Here is an 11,008-nt window from a genome sequence, read left to right as displayed (position 1 = left end):
AGGAATTCAGTATCAGTAGATACTTGTTACAAAAGTATAAGAAGATTCCCAACTACATCAAGATTCTTTTTACCAGCCTGAAGAAGACTTTGAAACAATTCTCTCAATGTTTAACAATCTGAAAAAAATAACTCAACAGAAAATCAATAGACTTGGTGAGTATCTGATGAAAAAATGAAAGAACTCACTTCAGTAGAAATAAAGGAGCTAAAAAATATAGTATCAAGTCTCAGCAGAAGAATGGATGAAGCTGATAATCAAATAACTGACCATAAAGATAGAGTATGCAACTCCTTCAATAAAGAAGGGATAATAGAAAAGAGATTGAGAAAAATGTGAGAAATAAAGATATTGTTGACAATACCATGAGGAACAACTTCAGAGTCATAAGACTCTTAGAAGGAGAGGATAAAAGTAAAGGGGAAAAAACAGCTGATTGAGAATAAATCTGAGAAGTGATTAATTTGAAAAGGTGATTAGAACATGATCTAGGAGATCAAAAGAGTGCCAATCAAAGTAGCTCTAAACAGAACAACAGCAGGACACATTATAATAAAAATGGCAAGAACCAAAGGCAGAGACAGATTTCTTATAGAGACAAGAGGAAGGCAAAAACCTCATTCATACAAAAACAAAAGGAAACAAAATACCACCATCCCCCACCTCTTAAGAGTCACATCAGATTTCTTAAGTGAAATTTGGCTTACAAGAAGAGAATGAAATGATACTTTCTTTTTTTTTATTAGTTTATTTTTAATTAGAGAGTCATTGTGAGGGTACAGTTACAGATCCATACATCTTTGTGCTCATGTTTCCCCCATACAAAGTTCGATAACCCATCCCTTCACCTGTGCCTATTCTCCACCACCAGTAAACCCAATATCCCTCCCCCATGTCACAGTCCTGTCTCCCCCCACCCCACCCTGCCACTATGGCAGGGTATTCCCTTTTGTTCTCTCTCTCTAATTAGGTGTTGTGGTTTGCAATAAAGGTGTTGAGTGGCCATTGTGTTCAGTCTCTAGTCTGTATTCGGCCCGCATCACCCTTCCCCTGCATGACCTCCGACCACATTTTACTTGGTGGTCCCTTCCCTGAGTTACCCAGAGTGAGAGACCAGCCTCCAAGCCATGGAGACAACCTCCTGGTATTTATTTCTACTATTCTTGGACGTTAGTCTTATAGTCTATTATTCTATATTTCACAGATGAGTGCAATCTTTCTATGTCTGTCTCTCTCTTTCTGACTCATTTCACTTAGCATGATACTTTCCATGTTGATCCACTTATATGCAAACGTCATGACCTCATTTTTTCTAACAGCTGCATAGTATTCCATTGTATAGATGTACCAAAGTTTCTTCAACCAGTCATCTGTTCTAGGGCACTCGGGTTTTTTCCAGATTCTGGCTATTGTAAACAGTGCTGCAGTGAACAACATATAAGTGCATATGTCACTTCGACTATACTTTTTGGCTTTTCTGGGATATATTCCCAGCAGTGGTATTGCTGGGTCAAATGGGAGCTCAACCTCTAGTTTTTTGAGAATTGTCCATATTGTTTTCCAAAAGGGCTGAACTAGCCGGCATTCCCACCAGCAGTGTAGAAGGGTCCATTTCTCCCCACTTCCTCTCCAACAGCGGTTGCTTTTGTTCTTTTGGATGTGTGCTAGTCTCTGTGGTGTGAGGTGGTATCTCGTGGTTGTTTTGATCTGCATCTCCCTGATGACTAGTGATGTAGAGCACTTTTTCATGTGCCTTTTGGCCATTCGTATCTCTTCCTTGGGAAAGGTTTGTTCATTTATTTGCCCCATTTTTTGATGGGGTTGGATGTTTTCTTCTTGTAGAGTTCAACCAGTGCTTTATATACCATTGATATTAACCCCTTATCTGATGGGTATTGGGTGAATATCCTTTCCCATTCTGTAGATAGTCTTTGTATGCTGGTCACTGTATCTTTTGCGGTGCAGAAGCTTTTTAGTTTAATGTAGTCCCATTTGTTGATCTCTGTTTTTACTAGATTGCTTAGTTCCGTGTCATCTTTGAAGATACCTTTATCTTCAATATCGTGGAGGGTTTTGCCGACCTTGTCTTCAATGTACCTTATGGTTTGTGGTCTGATGTTGAGGTCTTTAATCCATTTTGATCTGACTTTTTTGCATGGTGTCAGGTCAAGGTCTAAACCCATTTTTTTGCATGTGGTTGTCCAGTTGTGCCAGCACCATTTGTTAAAGAGGCTTTCCTTGCTCCACTTCACATCTCTTGCTCCTTTATCAAAGATTAGATGATCATACATTTGAGGTTGTGTGTGGGGATATTCCACCTTGTTCCATTGGTCTGCAGCTCTGCCTTTGTTTCAGTACCATGCTGTTTTAATTGTTACCGCTTTGTAGTAGAGTTTAAGGTTGGGGAGGGTGATGCCTCCCATCATCTTTTTCCCAAGAATTGTTTTAGCTATCCGTGGGCGTTTATTGTTCCATATAAATTTCAGGATTGCTTGCTCCGTTTCTTTGAAGAATGCCATGGGTATCCCTATAGGGATCGTGTTAAATCTATATAATGCTTTTGGGAGTATTGCCATTTTGACAATGTTTATTCTCCCTATCCATGAGCAGGGGATATGTTTCCATTTCCTCATGTCCTCTTTTATTTCATGGAGTAGCGTTTTATAGTTTTCTTTGTAGAGGTCCTTTACTTCTTTAGTTAAGCTGATTCCAAGATATTTGATTTTCTGGGGCACAATTGTGAATGGGATTGCTTTTTTCATGTTCCTTTCCTCTGTCTCATTGTTTGTATATAGGAAGTCCATGGATTTTTGGGTATTGATTTTATAGCCTGCGACTTTACTGTATAGGTCAATTGTTTCTAAGAGTTTCTTACTAGAGCTTTTAGGTTTCTCTAGGTATAGCATCATATCGTCTGCGAATAGTGAGACCTTGATTTCTTCCTTTCCGATCTGAATCCCCTTAATATCTTTTTCTTGCCTGATGGCTATTGCTAATTCTTCCAATACTATATTAAAGAGAAGTGGTGAGAGTGGGCATCCTTGTCTTGTCCCCGATTTTAGAGGAAAAGCCCTTAGTTTTTCTCCATTGATGATAATGCTTGCCCTAGGTTCGTGGTAGATGGCTTTGACTCTCTTGAGAAAAGTTCCTCCAAAACCCATTTTGGTGATAGTTTTTATCATGAATGGGTGTTGGATCTTGTCAAATGCTTTCTCTGCATCTATTGATATGATCATATGGTTTTTATCTTTACTTTTGTTGATGTGATGGATTATGTTGATTGATTTCCGAATGTTAAACCATCCTTGCATCCCTGGGATGAATCCCACTTGGTCATGGTGTATGATCTTTTTGATGAGTTGTTGGATTCTATTTGCTAGTATTTTGTTGAGAATCTTTGCATCGGTGTTCATCAAGGATATTGGTCTATAGTTTTCTTTTTTAGTGGTGTCTTTGTTTGCTTTTGGTATTAGGGAGATATGTGCCTCGTAGAAACTGTTTGGATGGGTTCCTGTCTTTTCAATTTCATGGAAAAGCTTGAGGAGAACTGGCAACAAGTCTTCTTTAAATGTTTGGAAGAATTCGCCAGTGAATCCGTCTGGACCTGGGCTTTTGTTTTTGGGGAGACTTTTGATTACAGTTTCGATTTCCTTGATATTTATGGGCCTATTGAGGTATTTCACATCTTCTTGGCTCAGTCTTGGGAGATTGTAGGAATCAAGCAATTCGTCCATTTCTTTTAGGTTCTCTTGTTTCGTGGCATACAGACTTTCAAAGTAGTCTCTGATGATCCTTTGAATCTCCTTGGTTTCTGTTGTGATGTCCCCCTTTTCATTTCTGATTCGGTTTATTAGGGTTTTCTCTCTTTCTTTCTTTGTGAGTCTTGCTAGCGGTTTATCAATCTTATTTATTTTCTCGAAGAACCAGCTCTTTGTTTCATTGATCTTACGGATTGTTTTTCGGGTTCCCATATCGTTAATTTCTGCTCTAAGTTGTATTATTTCTTTCTTTCGATCTGGTTTGGGTTCCTTTTGCTGGTCCTCTTCTAAGAGCTTGAGCTGCGAAGTCAAGCTATCTATATAGGCCCTTTCTTCCTTTCTGAGGAAGGCTTGCAGAGCTATAGATTTTCCCCTTAACACAGCTTTAGCTGCGTCCCATAGGTTCTGGTAGTTTGTGTCTTCATTCTCATTTGTTTCGAGGTATCTCTTAATTTCTTCCTTGATTTCCTCCATGACCCACTCATTGTTCAATAGTGAGTTGTTTAATTTCCAAGTGTTTGATTTGGTTCTCCGCGTCTGTGCATGATTAACTTCCATCTTCAGTGCATCGTGGTCTGAAAAGATAGTTGATACAATTTCTATCTTCCCAATTCTATTAAGGTATAATTTGTGGCCCAGAACATGGTCTATTTTGGAAAACGTTCCGTGTGCACTGGAAAAGAATGTGTATTCTTTCTTTTTGGGGTATATAGCCCTGTATAGGTCTATTAGCCCTGTCTCCTCCATTTCTTCCTTCAGGGCCATCGTTTCCTTGCTGAGTGTTGTTCTTGTCGATCTATCCAGAGGTGATAAGGCAGTGTTGAAATCTCCAACTACTATCCTGGTGCTAGTTATGTCCTCCTTAAATTCTGTTAGGAGTTCTTTTAAGTATTTAGCTGGTCGTTCATTAGGTGCGTATACGTTTAGGAGTGTGATTTCTTCCTGTTGTATATATCCCTTGGTGAATATAAAATGACCTTTGCTGTCCCTTCTGATCTTTTTCAGGCTGAAATCTATGCTATCGGATACTAGTATGGCCACCCCCGCCTTTTTTTTTTTGAGGGGGCTATTTGCTTGCAGGATTGTTTTCCATCCTTTTATTTTGAGTCTGTGTTTGTTCTGACTATTCAGATGTGTTTCTTGTAGGCAGCAGAAAGTTGGGTTTAGTTTCCGAATCCATTTTGCCACTCTGTGCCTCTTGATTGGTGCATTTAGCCCGTTAACATTAAGAGAAATTATTGTCATGGGATTTTGTGCCATTTTTCTGTAGGGTTTGTTGTTCTTATAGGTCTTTTTCCTTGTCTTATAGTAGCCCTTTGAGTCCTTCTTTTAAATTTGGTCTTGAGTCTATGAAGTTCCGGAGCTGTTGCTTATCCATGAAATAGGGTATGGTTCCTTCAAGTTTAACTGAGAGTTTAGCCGGATGGAGTATTCCTGGTGAGGCATTCATTTCATGAAGTTTTTTCACTATATCCCACCATTGTCTTCGGGCTTGGAGGGTTTCTTCTGATAGGTCTGCTGTGAATTTAAGGGGTGCGCCTTTGTCTATGATCTCCTTCTTTGATCTTGCTGCTTGCAGTATTGTGTCTCTATCCACGGCATCCATCATTCGGACTATGATATGCCTTGGGGATTTTCTATTTGGGTCCTTTTTAGCTGGCACCCTTCGGACTCCTTGTATCTGGATGTCTGCATTCTCTAGCTCTGGGAATTTATTAGCAATGATGTCTTTAATGGTACTTTTTTCATTGGGATTGGTTCCGTGTGGTTCCGGCACTCCCATGATTCTTATGTTGTTTCTCCTGAGGTCATCCTCTAGGACTCTAACTCGCTCTAGAGCCATTTTGAGGTCTTTTGCCATTATTTGTTGTTGCCTATATGCTTTGTGCAGCTCATCTTCAAGCTCACAGATTCTGTTTTCCTCTGTAGTCATTCTACTATTGAGGGCTCCTACGGAGTTTTTAATTTCATCTACTGATTCTTTTAGTTGTGTGACTTCTGTCCGTAGCTTTGAAATTTCTGCTCTCATTTCTTCCTGGATTATCTTGGTGGAGCGTTCCAATGCTGCATCCATATCCTCCCTTAATTTATTGGATGTTCGTTCCATAGTTTCTTTGAGTTCGTGAACCATCCTCACAATTTCCTCTCTGAATTCTTTATCTGAGAGGAGGATGTATTTCTGGTAGGTCGCTGCTGAGGTTAGTGAGATATTTTCTTGGCTCTCTCCTGGTGGTGGGGATTTTCTCTGTTTCTTCATGTTGTTATGGGCTTTACTATCTGGAGCTCTCCTTAGCTTGGGAGGAATCTCAACTGAAGATTTGGGGCTATGCTCCTTTGACAAAAGACTGCGGGTGGAGATTGGTCAGGATCCGAGGGCGGCGGCGGAAAGGTGCCTGAAATGATACTTTCAAAGTATTTCATAAAGTGAACCTCCAACCAAGAATTCTCTAGCACACAAGGTTATTACATAGAATTCAATGATAAAATTATTCTCAGGCTGAAAAATAGCCAAGGGCTTTTGTAGCATCTAAGCCCATATTATCCATACCAAGTAACCTCATTAAAAAATATATAGCAAAGGTTAAATGTCAAAATAAAAGCCATCCCAAATCCTATAAATAAATATCAATAAATTACTTTATATCAATTTTTCTAAATTTCAGTACCTTGAACCTTTAATTAATAGGCACAGAGTGACTGACAGTTCATCAAACAAAATTAAGCTTTCTTCTGCTTGTTTTTTTAAAATTTTATTTATTTTTTTTTGGCAGGGGGAAGTCCAGAGCCTTTGTTGTCTGGGGGGGGGGGGGCTGGAGGGAGGGTGCAGCCCTACGTGTACCAAATGAAGCCGTAGGTGGAGTTGATGATCTCATCGGTGGGCCGCATGGCTTACAGCTCGCCCATCAGGGGGTTCACCCAGCCTGTCGTGTGGAACACGGACTCGCCGACCCTCCAGTCGGGCACATCCTTCATGATGACGGCCTCCTCCTCTAGATTCTCACGAAGCATCAGCAGCACCCTCCGGTCCTTCTGGGCCTGGAGCAGTGGCATGAGCGCGATGCGGGCCTCGAAGTCCTCAATCTGCAGGCGCCTGCGCTTGCGGTTCCACTTGATCATGGGCCAGTAGCCGAAGAGCAGGGTCCCGATGCCCACGGCGAACATGCTGTAGCCCGACAGTCCCTGCCGCGGAAGATTCCGCTTGTAGTCGATGGGGCCATAGCCCCCCAGAGGGGGCATGTCCTGCTTCACCTTCGAGGCTGCCCTCTTCGCCGTGCTCGCGTTTCCGTTTCTTCTGCCTTTTAAAAAGATACTTGAACTCTCAAGGCATAGAATAAACCTGACCAAAAAATTAGCTATTCATGAAAGGGAACAGAAAACCCCAAATAAATTAAAATCAGAAATGAAAGGGAAGAAATTATGATATCACAGAAATCTAAACAATAAAATTGCCATGAGCAACTTTATACCACTAACCTGGAGAACCTAGAGGAGGTGAATCATTTTTAGACTATTACAACCCACAGAGAGGGAATCTGGAGGAAGGAGAATGCTTGAATCGACCAGTCATGAGGAAGAAATGCGACAGTAATTTAAAATATTCCCAAGAACCTATTCAGGTTCTGATGGATTCAATAATAAGTTATATCAAGCTTCAAAGAAGACTTACAGCATAAGTTCTTCCAAAATAATGAAGAAATAGGAAGCCTCTCTGGTAGCATTTATGAAGCCAACATTTCTCTAAATACCAGAAGCAGACAGACATATTACTAAGAAAGATGCAAATAGCCCCAACAAAATCTAAGCAAACTGAATTCAACTGCACATCAAAGGGATCATAGACCACAACTGAAATTCATTCCAGGTATGTAAGAATGGTTCAATGTATGTGACTTAATTAAATTAGTTTGCCACAATAACAAAAGTACATATAAGAAAATCATATGATTACATCAATTCATGGAGAGAGTTTTGACAAGATTAAATACCATTTAATGAAAAAAAAAACCCTTAACAAAATAGGGATAAAAAGAATGTATTTTAAGATAATAATGGAAACCATTTCTATATGGAAACCCAAAGGCAGCATCATACTCAGTGACAAAAAATTGAAAGCCTTAAGTCTGAGGTCAGGTACAGACAAGGTTGTCTACTTTATCCACTATTATTCAATATAATTTTTGAAACCCTTGAAACAACAAACAAGTGAATAAAAGAAATCAGAATAATTTAAATTGGAAAAGAAGAAATTATTCTATCACTTTATTTTTGAAGATGAAATAATATATGTAGAGTACCCTAAAGATGCCACTAGAGCTTCTTAGAAACTATAACCAATCCAATAGCCAGGCTTCAAACTATATAATATACAGTATATAAAATATGTAAAAAGTTGTGTTTCAGTATGCAAACTATGAACTATAAGAGAAAGAAATAAAAGACAACTCCCTTTCCAAATAGTGTTCAAAATCATAAAGTATCCAGAAATCAATTAGACAGAAGTTGTGAAAGACTTAAACATAACTCGTTTTCTAAAGTCATCTAAGAGAACATCAATAATGGAAGAATATTTGGAGTTCATGGATTGGAAGGATTGGCATTGTGAAAATACCATTCTAGCAAAGCATTATACAAATTCAGCACAACCCCATTAAAATATTGATGTTATTCTTCAAGACTTAGAACAAAATTCCACTAAAATTCGTATGCAGTATTAAACTCCACAAATAACCAAAGCAGTTCTGAAAAGATAGGAAGTATTGCATTCCCTGGCTATCAGTCATACTATAGAGCTCTAACCAATGCTAAAAAGTTGCAAGTAATCAAAATGAAATGGTACTGGAATAAGTACAGACTCTCTTACCAGTGGAGTAGGATTGAGAGCCTCGAGGTAAACATTCAAATATATGCAGTTAATTTATGATCTGGGTACATGAAGTGGAACACAGAAAGCTTCATTAACAGATGTTAATAGGAACAGTGGATCAATGGATAGCCACTTGCAAAAAAATAAAACTGAATCCAAATTCTACATCATACAGCAAAGTTAATTGAAAGGAACTTAAAGATCTCAAGATTAGAGTGGAATCAATAAAATACATTGAAGACATAGATCCAGAATATAGACCTCAGATACACCTTTACTACGATGGAAAACATAGCAAAATAAAAAAAAATGAAATGACATCGAATTTTAAAAATTTTTATGAGAAAAGAAAGGCTAAAACAGAGAGTCTACTAAATAGGAGAATATATTTGCATACCGGACCCTAGCTGCAGCCATGCTGGAGGCCCCTCTTCACACGTTCAGACAGGCCTCATGCATGAAGGTACTGGCAGAGGAACCCACGTGTGTGTAATCCCATCAACGGCCAACATCCAGAGAGACTTAAAAGCAAGACTTAAAAGAAGCGATATCTTGCAACCTACTTCTCCCTCTGGGAGAAACTGGCAATCCTCTGAGAGTTTCCTGCCCCCATGGGACAGCCTTGCAAGCTTCCCATGGTGTATTCATATGCAAAATTCAATAACAAGCTGGATCTCATTCCCCTGACCCTGAAGAGCCCCCAGTGCAACATTGTTAGGAGGGCCAAGTCGAGATAGACTTCTAACATCTCAGGGAAAGGACAAAATGAGATATTACTGAGCCCGCCCGAGATATCGGTGATTAACGAGATATCGTGATTGTGATCGTGATTTGCATATCATACATCAGACAAAAGACTGATATCCAAGATATGTAAAATAGTCACAAAGCTCTATGATTAAAAAATTCAATAAGTTGATCAAACAGCAGGTAAAGGAGATGCACATACACTATCCTGAAGAAGATATGTGGTCAGTCATCAAGCATATGAAAATCTACATATGAGGAAAATGTAAGTCAAAACAATAATGGGTCATCTAATTTCACTGGGTGCTATATACTTAAAAAAAAAGCTGGAAACCACCAGTATTAGCAGGGATGTGATATCAGGGATTGCCTGTGCTACCTTGATGATAGCTCGGGAGTCTCAAGGGTTGAACCAAGCAATGCTTATGGTGTCACATTTTGCTAGGGATTGAGCCAGTATCAGCTGTGTTCAAGTACCTTAATCCTTGTACTGTCCAGTGTAGGATAACATAGCTTCAAGTAGTTTAGGTTTATTGGGTTGTTCCCATCACAGTGCTCCCATTTCTCTGTGTTTATTTGTAACTTCTTTCTTTGTGCTCTGTTGACTTGTAAATATTGTTTTTCTCTTCTCCTTGAGTCCTTTGCATAGTCTATTCAGAGCCATGTCCTTTTGTATGAGCACTGGAAGACAGTAGCAAATGCTATGCTTTTGTAACCTGAGAATCATTTGACTCTACGTGATATTTTCCTCCTGGGCATCTGTTCTCTTGACCTAAGCCTCAGCTGTCCTTACTTCCTAGCACCCCCAAAGGCAGGGTCCTTGTCCTGACGAGGGATGGGATGGACCCAGGACAAGTGGTGAGTTATGTGCTATTCTGGCATCAAGATGGGCCTGGCCAAAGTGACTAATGTTTAGCTATAAGTTAAGAGCTTGATCATGGACAAATGCTGTCATGATCCAGAAAGTAATAGCTAGATTTGGACCCTGATAGGGTTAGGAATGATTAATCTGGCCTGAGCTCTGTAGTCTGAGTCTGTGACAAGATGTTCCCAGGAGAGCTTCCCTATAAGCCTCAATGTATCTCTTACTGTGTCCATGCAAAAATAACTAGTATTAAGATGTTGAAGGAGTTTTTGGACTGAGGAAAGGAGAAAAACACCTTAAGAGGTATTTTGCCTGCAGGCACTCAGGAAGGGCTTTGGAATACCTCTAGATGATGTTTCCTTTGAACCTGGTGGGCCTCAGGACAGACTTTCTTGTGTTGATTTTGCTATCAGACTGTGTGTAGCCCAGAGGGCAAGGTGGAGAGAGACAAGTAGAGGTGGAGAGACTAGAGAGGTGGAGCAGAATCCAGAGAGTTGGGATGAGGAATGAGGAGCTAGGAAGAGTGCATGAGATGACAGAGACAAAAGAGTGAATAAATGGTTATGAATCAGCAACCAGCTTGGTCCTCGTTCTTCTTTCGCCTGCCCTTGGCCAACAGCCATCCCGATCCAGTCCACACACAGCGGCTCCAGAGCACTGAATGCGGGTGGTGAGATAGAGCTGACTGGCGAGCCCGCGAACACACACCCTTCAGCGTGCATAGTTTTTTATACTTCAGTGTACTCTATATGTTTCTGCACCCTTTTCTACAAA

General features: G+C 39.9%; 1 protein-coding gene across 1 annotated transcript; it reads right to left on the bottom strand.

The window, feature by feature from the left end:
- Positions 1-6,592: 6,592 nt before the first annotated feature.
- Positions 6,593-9,039, bottom strand: LOC101540949 (NADH dehydrogenase [ubiquinone] 1 alpha subcomplex subunit 13-like). The gene is made up of 2 exons (XM_055125413.1): positions 9,020-9,039; positions 6,593-7,095 (listed from the first exon to the last, which is right to left on the bottom strand). Exons 1-2 carry the CDS (start codon positions 9,037-9,039, stop codon positions 6,648-6,650), a joined length of 468 nt encoding a protein of 155 aa, XP_054981388.1. The 3' UTR covers positions 6,593-6,647.
- Between the last annotated feature and the right edge of the window lie 1,969 nt (positions 9,040-11,008).

Source organism: Sorex araneus, chromosome 1, assembly GCF_027595985.1.
Source record: "Sorex araneus isolate mSorAra2 chromosome 1, mSorAra2.pri, whole genome shotgun sequence".
Classification (NCBI taxonomy): Eukaryota; Metazoa; Chordata; class Mammalia; order Eulipotyphla; family Soricidae; genus Sorex; species Sorex araneus.
Note: the sequence above shows the minus strand (reverse complement) of the source record. Positions and strands in the feature narration are given on the sequence as shown.